Consider the following 14,549-nt stretch of genomic DNA (forward strand, 5'->3'; position numbering starts at 1 on the left):
TCTCATTGTGGCTTCTCCTTTGTCCTTGGATGTGGGGTATCTTTTTTGGTGAGTTCCAGTGTCCTCCTGTTGATGATTGTCCAGCAGCTAGTTGTGATTCTGGTGTTCTCACAAGAGGGAGTGAGAGCACATCCTTCTACTCCACCATCTTGGTTCAGGGCTCTACTTAACATTGTTTTGAGTAGGAAATAAAGTTCTTAAGGATGACTCCTCTGTGAATTTGGAATCATTTATTTTGAGATGTCTAAAAGTACTATTTATTACTTTGGGGGCCTGAAAGGGTGATTTTAGTCAGAGACTCTCATTTTTTTTTTTTTTTGTCTTTTATTTTATTTTATTTTATTTATTTATTATTTATGGCTGTGTTGGGTCTTTGTTTCTGTGCGAGGGCTTTCTCTAGTTGTGGCAAGTGGGGGCCACTCTTCATCGCGGTGCGCGGGCCTCTCATTATCGTGGCCTCTCTTGTTGCGGAGCACAGGCTCCAGACGCGCAGGCTCAGTAATTGTGGCTCACGGGCCTAGTTGCTCCGCGGCATATGGGATCTTCCCAGACCAAGGCTCGAACCCGTGTCCCCTGCATTGGCAGGCAGATTCTCAACCACTGAGCCACCAGGGAAGCCCGAGACTCTCATTTTTAAAGTGAAATATTATAGTTAAGATCAAGTCTTTCTCTGACCACCATCCAAACAGAACCTGGAATCTGGGAGAAACAGCCAATTTTATTGCACATGTCAAGAACACTGCAACCTTAGGAGAAAGGGACAACAAAATAGCCTTTCTGGGACATGCCTACGTGCCTACTAGGAATGTTTCTAGCTTCTCTCTCTCTTTGTCCTTTAACATTCAGGTAAGACCCCTGCATTAGGGTTGTTTAGAGGAATAGGGATCTGGTATAACCTTACATAGATGTGTGTAAGTTAAGACTAGAACTTATCAATTAGGGAGAAGTGCAGCTTATCATAATGTTGAAAGGCAAACACAAGTATGATGCTTGAAAGCAGTGCAAGAAAAGAACCTTGGTGTTTGGCTTGTTCAGTGAACACTAAGTAGCTAATTGGTAGAAAGCTATTCCTTATCTAGTGACAGAAGGGCTTGGGAAACTGGGCAGGCTGAAAAGAAGAAAACAAATCAAGATGAATAAATCTTGAGTAAATAAAATTAATGAGTAGATAATTTAAAATAAAATCAACAATTAAGAACAATAAATAATAACTGCTGAATTAAATAATTTACCGCCCATAGAGAACTGGTGGGAAAATCTGCTTCTCCACTCCTGAGCTAGCTGATAGGCATCTGAGCTGGAGGTCTGCCACTTCCCCAAGCTGATTTTGAGGGATGGTTCTCCTAAACTTCCGGGAAAAAAGAAGACTGACAGGCCAATGAATCAGATGACTGACACATGGGATCTGGAAGTTTGACCATTCACACCTGTAGCCTTCATCCATGAGTAATGCTCTTTGAACACAATGCGCTCTCCTGGCGACGTGAGAACATACAGGAGAAACTAAAGCCTCACCCGGTGGGAGGAGACTTTCACGCTGACGTGAAGCGAAGGATTATGGGATGATTCCAAGATGAGAGGGACTAAATTGACCCTGTAGCAGGGCTTTGTTACCCTGGGTTTGTCTAGTTAATGTAAGAAGTCATCACTCACACAACGGAGTTGTTGTCTGTGTGGAAATCCGTCTTCCTTCCAGCCTGGTGAGAAGTCACCAGGAGACCATTCCTCTCTCCTTGAAAGGCCTGTTTGCAGAAGAGAGGCTATTTGTCAGGGCGTCTGAAGATTTCCATGGAGGAAGAGTAAAACCATTGTAATAGTTCTTGCATCATTTATTAATAAGGAGAGACTGAAAGGGAGCCTTTCTGAGCCTGGCACACCCTATCCGGATTGGACTATTATCATGGTGTTACTTAAACTGGATATTTCTGAATTTGAGAGATGTACAAATGTTCAATTTTTGAATGTTTGTTGCAAGGTTAGAGTGAAAGGTCACACCTCTGTGGCTGGGAGTGTTTTCTCCGGAAAGGAATGGGTAATCCTACTGTCTGTCAATTACTCTGGGTAGAAATTAATCCTCAGGAGTAAGGACACAGCACAGAAAAGGAGGAAAGATAAACTTCTGTTCCCTGGGAGGCCAGGGCTCATTCTGGTCTAGGCTCGAGGTTCTCTTTGTTTCCTGGAGCATTTCCATGGGGGTGGAAATAGAGCTGGGAGGGGTGCTTGCCATGAGGTTGATGGGGATCGCGGGATGGCTCTCGTCCTGAGCAGCAATGCAATATTACAGGTTACTCTTCACGTCAACTGTCTCCAGCAGTCTTTATAAATGACCAAAAAAAAAAAAAAAAAAAAAAAATCTAGGCCGTTCTTAGCGGCGCTGTGGGAAATTAGTGGAGGACCTATGGCCACACTTTGGGAAAGGTGGTACAGGAAAAGCAGCAAACTCTCCTGGAGGCTGGAAGGGCAGTAGCAGAGTTTAGTACTCTTAGAGAAAAACAGCAGTGGAGATGAGAGAATCCGACCGCCCAGTTGCCAAGCACCAGGGAAGAGCCTTCTCTAAAAGAGCAAGTGGATACACGAAGGGGAGCTAATTTCTAAAAATTAAGTCTGAGAACGCTCCTGGCATTTGAGTACATGTTTGTACAGTATTTCCCACTCTTGCTCCAGCAAGCAATTTGTTCGAATACTGTTCATTACCATGACTATTTACCCTAAATAATATTCTACAAATGCTTCTGAGCTAACGTCTCAGGGCAGAACGCATTCTGTGTCACTATTAGGACTATTCAACATGAAACTTTTACTTGGTTTTAATTTAAGCTTTTCATAAATATCTCTTCCCTTACCAGCAAATTTGTTCCAAACATCATACAGTTGTACTGGTTGTGTTTTATAGGCGTGTGTGAGGGGACCCACATTTGCGGTGTCACCGCCCACATAAACCACTGAGGTGAGTGGGTGTGTGAGACCAGCACCTGTGGGCACGGAGTTGTGCAAGGTAGCCTTCTCAGTGGGCTAGGAGTCGGCTCCCAGCTCCTAGGGTCTTTACCCTTTCTGTGGCCAGAGATTCCTCCTAGCTACAGAGAACTCTTCCTAATGATCTTAAGTTTGATTTCTACTGAAAATTTGTCAATTCACCTGGATCCCTGAAGTTTTATACGTTAGCTTAAGATCACCTTCCATTTTTGATCTTCTATTTATTGCTGCTCTTACCCTCAAACTAAGAAGATAACAAGGAAAAATAATATTTCTTTCCCATTTTTGTACGTTATTCTTTTAGTAGTGACTTCCAACTGACTTTCCAGTTTGGGGTACAGGGTATTAAAATAAAGATATTTCAGAATAACTCTTTATGCTTTATGATGTCCCATGATGATTTAAAATTAATTTTATTATAGAAGGCATCCAGTTCTAACTATATTCAAACTAAAGCTCATGTTTTAAATAAATTTTCAACAATTTCATTTAAAATTGTAATCTCCACAGGAAAAATAAAAGCGATTTTAAAATTTGTCTTCAAGTCATATTTATAATTATAACTGCCTATGAAGATTCTTTTCTAAATTATAAAAACACATTGCTTTTTATTAGGACTTTAATATACTCATGGTGGACAAATACATGTCTTAGCAAAACAGGAAATTCCAAGATAGTTATATTCCATATTGTTATTATTCAGTATTCATATTGCACCTAGAATTTTACAATACAAATAGAAAATATCACCAATATGCTTTCTTACACTATTTCTGGAATAGATTCCTATAATTTTTATTTTGTAGAAGTTAAACATAGAAGCTCAGAGTAACTGTCATATATAGTCAGTAGGTTTAACAATCGCCTTAATTATACAGCAAATGATAGCTATCTTACGGTTTTAGTCACATGGAAGACAGTAGTAATCAGGTCAGACTCTATTAGGCAAAGTTGAAATCACTGAAAACTAGGGCTACTGAGCATAAAGAAAAACATTTCAAATCTTTTATTCCCTAAATATTAAGGAAAAGCTATATCATGGCAGAAACAGGTTCATTAATGAAGTTAATGAGCCCATTAACTCACCCAAAGTGATCATCTTTCTTACAGATTGAGGGGACGGTTCTCCATCTCTTCTAGGATGAAATTCAACTCCTGAGCCTGGTTTGTTAGGAGACTACCTTTCTAACCTAATTCTCAGCACAGAAGGTCTTCCATCCAGTGGTTCTGAAGAAATTTTCTATTTCCTTGATGTGGGAAACCCTCACAAGACTCCTGAGAGCTCCACTAGGGCTATTACTATCGTCTTTGCCCCAAACATGTTCTTACCCTTCTCCTTTTCTCTGTTGTTTCTTATCTCAGGCATTATTTAGTTCTGGAGACTGAGGGTCCAAAATCAAGTGCCAGCCAATTTGCTTTCTGATAAGAACTATCATCCTGGCTTGTTTCTAAAGTCGGCCTGGGGCCAGAGGACACTTTGAGAGGCTGGTCTTGAGGTCATGGGTCAAGGTGAGGGTCTGGAGGATGGGAGGTGAAAATGGTTGGAGTGAAGCGTGGAGAGCGTTCTCTGAGGTTGGAAGAGCTCTTCCATACGAGGCCTCCAGAGGTGAAACAGGATCTCTGATGGGTGCATAGAAGCCTTGGATGCCTCAGAGATGGGACTGGGAAGCTCAGCTTAGGGTCTGAGTCCTGAGAGCTTAGGCCTGTGAGTTTTAGGGAAACACATGGTTTAAACAAGCAGCCTATTAGGGTGACCAGGGTGGGATGAATGAAGGCCTTAGTGCCTTCTCTGATTAATCTGCAGTGTCTGAGGGTCCTGACCTTGGAACTTGTGCATGGACTTTAAGAAGCAACAACACATATGTAAGAGGGAGTTCATCCTGAGTCTAGTAGGTGGGGCCTTAGAGGACACAAAACTCAGTCTAGAGAGAAACAAAGGAATGTGCCCTAGTGCTGTAAGCTCCCTCTCTATTAAAAGGTTTAGCATACTGGGCTATGATGAATGCCTTTATTCTTCCCTCATAGACTTTGAATTGCTTTGGGCAGGAACTGGGTTTTGTGCATTTCCTTTCTTCCAGCCCCAGTGCCTGTGCAACTCTGGGCAGTGATAAACATTTGTCGAATGATATTGAATCTGGAAGCCTCATTTTATACTAGAAGCTTTTGTGTGGTAGATTTTTCTTTTACCACAAACTGAAAAATTGCGTCTTAGTACAATTACCAGGTAATTACTCAAATCAATAATTTCATATAAGAAGAACAAATTCTTAGAAGACTCAGATAAGGCCACGAGATTGGCAGGAAATGAAAGCTTTGAGTGTAATCCCTCATATTTTGGGTGCGTGAAAATGGTAAGATATCAGAATTTCCTTTATTTGCTTTTAATTTCTGGTATAACAAGTGTCAGCTTATTCATGCCTCTTGGGATAATTTCCCCTCCCGTCCTTTATCTTATCGTGTGAGTCAAATTTGGGAAGAATATATGTATTTTGCATTAACCAGGAGACTTTGCCCAGCATTTGATCAGATGTTGAAGGGAGGATCCGCTGGTCCAATGACAAGGGTGTTGCTGGCACCCAGGAGCGCCTGTGTTGGGGCAGGGATCCCGGCAGGCGGTTTTGAGTTCTGCAGTAGGAATGCGCCAAGCAGCATCTGCGAGGAAGACGCCACTGAGATTTGGGCGGAAGGCGTGGCAGCCGGTGGGGTGGGGGTGGGGGGAGATGGTCGGGGCGTGGGAGAGCTGGCAGAGAGGAGGTGGCCTGGACAGCTTTCCCGCGAGCGAGCACCCCGCGCGGTCTCCGAGAAGCCTAAGGGCAGGCTTGGGCAGCTCCGCAGAGGCTCTCGCGGTGATAAAACTTGAGAAAAAACGAGGGGCGGCGCGGCGTCTCCGGAGTCCAATCCTGTCTCAGGAGTGAAAACGCTCTCGGGCAGGCAAGCCTGAAAAAGGCCCGGGCGACGTAACGAGCAGCTGAAAGAAGCGCACCTCCGCACCGCTGCACCTCGGCGGGCTCTGGTCTCTTGCGTCCCACCCGGTGCCTGCGTCCTCCTCCCCGGCCCCGCGCCCCGATGGCAGCCACCGGGCCCCGGAGCTCCCTGCGCGGAGCCCTCTTAAGGCAGCTACTGCTGACCCTTGTGGTGAGTGGAGCCCGGGCGGGGTGGGGCGCGACCACCTACCCGGAGCCGGGATGCGGCAGGGGGGCGAATGGGCCCTGGTCGTGCGGGGGGAGCGGTGGGGGAGAAGCGGTGACCTCAGCTCCATCTTGGGGGGGCGGGCACAGACGAGCCAGATTCGGGCTCTGAGGGATGAGGATGGGAAACGAGTCCTGGCGGGACGGTTCCGGACTGAGGGTTTTGTTTCGGACTTGTTCGACTGTTTGAATTACAGGATGGGCTCCCGCTTCGCTGAGCTCTCTCGTGCGCCGTGGCGAGTGGGCCGGCTTGGGGTTCGCACTCCTTTCCTGGCTCCTAGGGCTGGTGATGATGGTTGGGGTGGGTTTGGGTAGAGAGCGAAGAAGAGTATTGGGTTAGGTTTTGGAGGATCCCTGAGTGAGTTACAGGGGCTGACCCCCTACCCCAGGGTGCCCTGGGATGGGGACGCTGGTGAGAGGAGGGGTTGGAGCGGTGCCCCTGGGTCCCGGCGTTGAGTTACCTCTGAAAGACGGCTTCCAGGTTTTGCCTCCGTTGAAGCAGCTCACCGGAGCGGTCCACCCCCGCTGGCCACCCGGAGTGTACCTGGGGCGCGAGGGCGTGCGCGGCTCGATTAGGGATGGGGGTTGGGTCGGCGGTGTAATGGGGGGAGTGGGGTGGGGCAGAGGGGATAGAATCAGGCTGAGAGGAGTGTTGGGAGAGGCGTGGGATTGGGTGGTTCTTTGTCCGGCTCCAGGCAGGACTGCGCAAGCACAGAGCCCAGCCTGGGGTCTTCTGTGCCCAGGAAACCTGAGACCCAAGATGAGATCCACCCCGAGAGGAAGGTACGGACAAGTCTCGGATAACTCGCGAGACACAAAGCGAAAAATCGGGAACTCTGTGCGATTACGCGGAGCTGCGGGCGAGACCACGGCTGCGCTCAAGACGTGCTCTGGGAAGAAGCTGCGAACCCCCGACTGCCCCGCGCTTGGTCCGGTGGCGAGAGGACCAGCCTGGCTCGGGAGCAGGTCGACTCTGGCTACTTGGATTCTTGCTGCTCTTCTGCCCCCAAGCAGGGCATGTGGGTGCAAGCTTTGACCTCTCTGAATCATCGACTTATGAATAATGGATTAGTAGTTATGATCTAAGATATATTTATGGACAAGGAATTGTACAGATGAGGGCGTCGACCTGTCAGGCAGGTGTTCCAACAAAATGAGCTGAGAAATGACTCTTTACAAGTGGGAACTGCTCTCAAAGTGTGCTCTTTTGTGACATCTTTGAAAGCGTTTCCAGCTAATATGTTTAAAAGCGTGAATTTAGTGTTTTGTGTTTTCCCTGCGAAAGGCGTCCTGGAATGGGGAGAAAAAAAAGAGGAGGTGCTGTGTTCTCAAGATTTCTCGTGTATTCGCTGGAGGGGAGGGCGTGGAATGCAAGGAGCTGTCCGGGTGGCAGGGTGTGGTGGTGGGAGTACTGGGGCGCGGCAAGGCAGGAAGGTGCCTGTATATCTAAACAGGGATAGCATCAGCTTTAGTGTATGACTTCCTCGTTTAGGATTATTTTTTCAAAGAATTGCCTAAAGTTTAGATTAAATGGTCTATCTGGAGACTTGAATACTAGAGAGTGTATATAAAATAATTTCTTTCACCTGCAATCCTCAGTTTACAGACAACTTCAATTTCTGTCCAGATGGATAAATTAAGACTTGTGTTGACCATCCTATATCTGTATTTCCTTTTGACTCCTAGGACTCTCCACTTTTCAGTATAATATTAAGGGCATAACATTTTAGAAACGCAGTTTTCATTTTATGGATCCCTTAATGCATCTCTCAAAGACAATTCTTTGTTTGAAGAGAGCTCTTCAAAGCAAGTCTTTAACAGAAAACTGAGACTTTTAAGGTGTTAGCTTTCCCACTGAGCTGCCCCATAGGTTGTGGAATCTTCCCTTCTGCACTTTTCTCCTGAATCTGCATCCCTTTCCCACCTTTCTATCCTCAGTATACTCCAAACTGCTACAATTAACTACAATTCCTAATCATCCTTCCACACACATATACAAAGAAAAGGAAGAAAGGAGAGGGGGAAACTAGAAAAGAAACGTGTCAGATCATCCCATTATTGTTGAAAGCACTGAGTATCTCTTAAAATGTTTCTCCTTTTAAAGTAGCAAAATTGTTAGGAATGGTGAAAACTAATTCACATTAGCTCAGTTGCTCAGATGTCTTCTGCCCTGTTATAAATAAGGAGATCCTTTTATATGTGTGTTGAATATTGTTTGCCATATCAAATCCACTTTGGGAATTATATTTACCATTATATATTATAAATGGTATGTACTTGGACATGGTTAATCTATCACTTGCTAAAAGGGCTCTTCAAAAGGAATTAAAATAGTATTTTTCTTTATAACATAACATGCTTTTCCCCTTGGAGTATGTGAAATTCTGCCTGCAACCTATGTTGACAAACGGGCATTCTATCTTTTCAGACTTTATAGCATTTGAGAATAATATGACTCCTTTAACAGACTTTTTGTTATTATTGTTCTTGATAACATTTGACATATTCAATTTTTAAAATAAAAGTGAGTATAATACCTTCTATTATCTTTTGCATTAGTGGGGAAGAAAAGCTTAGGACAAATAAAAGAAATAAATGCAAACTAGTTTATTTCAAAACCACGATCTTAAGGAAGTCAGAGTTGTAGTATATATTTATATCGATGCATTATCACCGACCTTCTTTAATGGAGATTATTGGTGCTTATATTGAGATACAGCTAAGTGGTGAAACACTCTCTGAGTCACTAAGTACATGTAAGCTGTGCACATTTTTTGGCCCTATTGTAATCCTTGTGGCAGTTGCCACCCCATATATGACATCTCTGGTGACCTGCAGCTAATCATACTTTCCATTTAACTAGAATCCCATCATACAGAGTTTGGTTAGAAAGAAATTTAGTAGACTCATCAAAGCACTGAGAATACAGAAAGGTAAATCTTACAATTCAGGGTGGTAAGAACTTGAAAGGTAAGATTTCCGTCTTGAAGGTGGCTAGTGTCCACAGGAGAAACGACGAATTGAAAATTCTGTAACCGATATGCTCAGTCAAGATCTCCTTTATGTTTCAGATACTATATAAATTTCTGTTCTTTGGCTTCTTTTTCCTCTATTGAAAAAGGTGTTATTTTAGAAAGCCTACCTTGCGTATTCACTCTAAAATTGAACAACAGCACAAAAATGAAACACTGGCAGGTGTGCCTGTGTTTTCACTCTCCCTTTGGCATTAGATAGTTCTATCAGGATTTAATGATTTGTATGATAAGCTTTGTATGATACAATTAATACAATTTGGACAGTACTGTAAAGTGAAACAAAGCAATTCATTTCTCCCAGACTAGAGTAGATAATACTTTATATTATCAATTTTTAAAACTTAATTTGGGGCTTCCCTGGTGGCGCAGTGGTTAAGAATCCGCCTGCCAATGCAGGTGACACGGGTTCGAGCCCTGGTCTGGGAAGATCCCACATGCCACAGAGCAACTAAGCCTGTGTGCCACAACTACTGAGCCAGCGCTCTAGAGCCCACGAGCCACAACTACTGAGCCCGCATGCCACAACTACTGAAGCCCGTGTGCCTAGAGCCCGTGCTCCGCAACAAGAGAATCCACCACGATGAGAAGCCCGCGCACTGCAATGAAGAGTAGCCCCCACTCGCCGCCACTAGAGAAAGCCCGCACGTAGCAATGAAGACCCAACACAGCCAAAAATAAAAATAATAAATAAATAAATAAATTCTTTAAAAAAAAAACAAAAAAAAACTTAATTTGTTACATTTTAATATAAAGTTGCTCGCAACTCTAAGTTTTATGTCAGATATTTAAAGTTGTCCTGGAGGGTTCTTCATTAAAATAAATTCTTTTATAACTCAAATAGTCAATCCATAATTCATTAATCTTTAAAAATTTTTTCGTATGTTGTATTTTTTTTGTTGGGCACGCATCTGTACAAAAGTTACTTTTTTTTTTTTTAAGTTACTTGCCATTCTTTTATTTATTTATTTATTTATTTATTTATTTATTTAAGGCTGTGTTGGGTCTTCGTTTCTGTGCGAGGGCTTTCTCTAGTTGTGGCAAGCGGGGGCCACTCTTCATCGCGGTGCGCGGGCCTCTCACTATCGCGGCCTCTCTTGTTGCGGAGCACAGGCTCCAGACGCGTAGGCTCAGCAATTGTGGCTCACGGGCGTAGTTGCTCCATGGCATGTGGGATCTTCCCAGACCAGGGCTCGAACCCGTGTGCCCTGCATTGGCAGGCAGATTCTCAACCACTGCGCCACCAGGGAAGCCCCCAAAAGTTACTTTTAAAATACCTTTAAAAGTCATTAGTTCATCATTGCTAATCTAATGGTGGTTTTACTTTATTTTATTTTTTAGCTTTATTTTCAGTAATATATCCAATCCCTACAAACATAGTATCAGATTTCTTTATAGTTCAGGAAACATGGCATAACTGAAATCTATATATGAATATCATCCTTTCCAATATCAATCCCTTATATTAATGAATTAATTGTACATGCTTTCCAGTGATGTACTATACAGCGACGAAGATGAATGGGCTGCTGCTATATATTCAGCATGGATCCATTTCACAAACATAATTTGAGGAAAGAAATCAAGTTGCATATAATTAGCATATGACTACATATATTTAAAGCCTAAAGTTGGCAAAACAAACCAATCTTCTTTAGGGAGACATACTCATGGGATAAAATTAAGCAGAAATGGGAAAGTAAATGATTTACAAAAAAATATCATTCATTAGTGGTTACCTGAATTTGGAGAGGTTGAAGTCAGGAAGAAAATGCAGTTATATAGGGACTTTGAAAATAATAGTAATGTTTTATTTCTTAACTTTGAAGGTAAGTGCCCTAGTGTTTCTCTTATTATTTCTTAAAATACATGTGTACTTAGAATATATCTTACGAAGAACAGTTAAAAAAGGAAAAAGAAACAAGTAATATAGAGGATTAGCAAAACCAAACACTATCATTTGAAAGTATAGACCAACCTGCTATGATTGAACAAGTGAAAAATAGAGAAGGCACAGATAAGACAATATTAGCAATAAAAAGAGGCACAGTTATGGAGAGGACAGATGTTTTAAAAAGTAGATAATAATATTAATATATTATTCTAGTTAATTTGAAAAGAGACAAAATAGGCAATTTTCTACAAGACACAAATTACCAACATTGACTCGAGGAGGTATACAAACTGTAAATAGACTTAATAAAGACACTGAATTAGAAGCCAAATGTCTCCACATATACATACTGTCATATCCATCAAGCCCAGACCTAAGATAGGTGAATTTTTCCATAATTATACGGAACAGATCATCTCTACCTTATATACATTGTTTCAAAGAACAGAAAAAAGTGGAACTCTCCCTAACACATTTTATGAGGATGGTATGAAGTTGAAAAGTAGTAGGCTGATCTTACCAGTGGACATATAGTTGAAATATTAAAATAAGTGGCAGCAAACAAAACCAGTAATTATTTTTAAATATGTAAGGGCCTATTTATGGAATTTCAGTTCCAGTCCATTCATCTATATGTTTGTCCTTACACTAGTACCACTCTGCCTTGATTATTGTATTTTTATAGTAAGTTTTGAAATTGGGAAATCCTTCAACTTTGTTCTTTTTCAAGTTTATTTGGGTCTTTGGGTCCCTTGCATTTCCTCAAGGATTGATTTTTAATTTCTGCAAAAAAAGCTACTTGGGATTTCAATAGGGAGTGCATTGAATCTGTTAGATGAATTTTGGGAACACGTCTTTTAATCTATGAAGATGGGATATCTATTGTGAATAGAATTGTTTGCTTAATTTTGTTTTCAGATTTTTTTATTGCTGGTATATAGGAAAACAATCGGTTTTTGTATGTTGATCTTGTATCCTGCAACCTTGCTGAAACCACATATTATTTTTTTTTGATAGTTTTTAGTGGATTCCTTAGGATTTTCTATGTACTAGATCATATCATTTGAAAATAGAGACTATTTTATTTCTTCTTTCCCAATCTGGATGCCTTTAATTTTATTTGTGTGTGTGTGTAATTGCCGTGGCTAGAACCTCCAGTATAATGTTGAATAGAGGTGGTGAGAGTAGGCATCATTATCTTGTTCTTTATGTCAGAGGAAAGCATTCAGTCTTTCTCTGTTAAATAGGATGTTTTTCATAGATGCCCTTTATCACACTGAGCAAAATCTCTTGAATTCCTAGTTTGTTGAAAGTTTTTTTTTTTTTTAATTAATTTATTTATTTATTTATTTATTTTTGGCTGTGTTGGGTCTTCGCTTCTGTGCGAGGGCTTCCTCTAGTTGGGGCAAGTGGAGGGCCACTCTTCATCGCGGTGCGCGGGCCTCTCGCTATCGCGGCCTCTCCTGTTGCGGAGCACAGGCTCCAGACGCGCAGGCTCAGTAGTTGTGGCTCACGGGCCTAGTTGCTCCGCGGCATGTGGGATCTTCCCAGACCAGGGCTCGAACCCATGTCCCCTGCATTGGCAGGCAGATTCTCAACCACTGCGCCGCCAGGGAAGCCCCTGTTGAAAGTTTTTAGTTTTAAGTCGGCATTGGATTTTATCAATTGCTTGCATCTATTGAGATGATCATATGGCTTTGTTCTTTATTCTTTTTTAAAAACTATGTTATTGAGGTGAAATGGACACACAAAAAGCTGTGCATATTCAATGTACACCACTTGATGAGCTTGGAGATAAGTATGTACCCGTGAGAACATCATCACCATCTATCCCATAAACATATCCATTACCTCCAAGTTTCCTGTCACCTTCTTTATATATTATTATTATTATTTTCTTTTGGTAAGAACACTTAACATAAGATTTACTCTCAGCAAAAATTTTAAGTATACAATACAGTATTGCTAGCTGTAGATCTCTAGGACTTATTTATCTTGCATATCTAAAACTTAGTTCTTTATTCTATACTGTATTAATGTGACCATTTTTTCCTAGGTCTTCAGTTTTGCTTGTGAAGCTTGCAAAAAGGTGATATTTCATACACCTTCCAAACTAGAGGCAGACAAAGTGGTTGGCAGAGGTGAGCAATTTCAAAACAGTGTTTTTAAAACAAATTTAATTTACTTATGCTGGAAAGAGCATGTTATCCAATCTTTGCCTTTTGGAATTAGCCTGAACCAATAATTAGATACAAGTCAAGTTTAAAATATATGTTATGTTCTTTAGAACTCTGTAGAATTCTGTCATCGATTCTAATGAACATGTGCTAATCCATGCTTTTGTAGTCAGTTATGTTTTAACAGTAAAAATTACATAAAGAATTACATGTAGAATGTAGCCCTTTCATTACTCTAGGATTCTAAGCACCGGAGAGATACAGGTAAGGACCTGAGAGAATCAGAGCAGTATTTTTATCAATGCCATAGCTGCAGTGAGAAATATAACAAGGTGAGCTATTCCATTCAAAACTGAGCTTAATCAGCCATTTGCACACTTGAGAAGTTAGGGAACCTCAAACTTTCCCAACAGCTGGGAAGCTCTGCCCAGGTGGACTTTCCCTGTGGTACAGGGAATATTGGAGGAAAGCATCATGTTTTTTTCAGAGATATAGCTTGTCCCAGAGATACCACATTAATTTTCAACAGAGTGTCCCATTTCTGGGAAGGAAGAAAGGAGAGGATGTAAAGAGAAGTCAGGGGTGTTCCTCCAGGGGAATAGAGCAGAGGTTATCACTCTGCTAAAAATGTAAACACAAGAGAAATATGTCATCACTTCTAAATATGTTCACTTCATTTTGACTTAACGTTTCCATCTGTGACAGATTTGGATTAAAGTGAAAACACTATACATGGGTAACATGAATCTTTTGAGATGATATTACTTAAGTGAGTATTAGGTTATTACTTAAGTGTGTATTAACGTATCAGTTTGGTTTCTGTCAAAGCAGATAGTGGAAGAATGGGATGGATTTGATACTTTTGATATAAGTATCAAAACACTTGTATGATACTCATATTTTAGGACTTTTCACTTGGGAAAATTCCCAGGGGGAGAAGATTCCACATAGAATTTCACTGGGGAGCCCAGGAAGGCAAGGAACAGGAACACGAAGAGAACTGTGGGCCCCAGGGGCGTTGGTGAGGGTCGGGGGATGTGACAGAAAAGTGCTCGTGGGAAGAATTTAAAGATTTTTCTTACTTGACTATTTGCCAAACTCATACACTCTGTCACTCTTTGTGTGTAACTTCTGGCTTAACACAGGTGTATCTTAAAAGACTCAGACTATATTGTTAAGGAAAACTTTTCTGTTTGTTTATCCAGGTGTGTGGGGGGGCATGTAGCTCAGCTTTGTCATGATTGCAACACACAGACGTCTTTAATAGGAAGATCATTTTCATAAG

The 14,549-nt window shown here is 41.7% G+C and overlaps 1 protein-coding gene across 2 annotated transcripts in view; it reads left to right on the top strand.

Annotated features, from left to right (window-relative positions):
• Positions 1-5,681: 5,681 nt before the first annotated feature.
• Positions 5,682-14,549, top strand: part of DSC3 (desmocollin 3) — a 41,002-nt gene continuing 32,134 nt past the window's right edge. For both annotated transcript variants that reach the window (XM_007167031.2, XM_057527147.1), the window contains exons 1-2: positions 5,682-6,108; positions 13,144-13,228. In XM_007167031.2, the coding sequence (XP_007167093.1) occupies positions 6,040-6,108; positions 13,144-13,228 (154 nt within the window). In that variant the 5' untranslated portion in view covers positions 5,682-6,039. The remainder of the gene's footprint in view (positions 6,109-13,143; positions 13,229-14,549) is intronic.

Source organism: Balaenoptera acutorostrata, chromosome 13 (assembly GCF_949987535.1).
Source record: "Balaenoptera acutorostrata chromosome 13, mBalAcu1.1, whole genome shotgun sequence".
Classification (NCBI taxonomy): Eukaryota; Metazoa; Chordata; class Mammalia; order Artiodactyla; family Balaenopteridae; genus Balaenoptera; species Balaenoptera acutorostrata.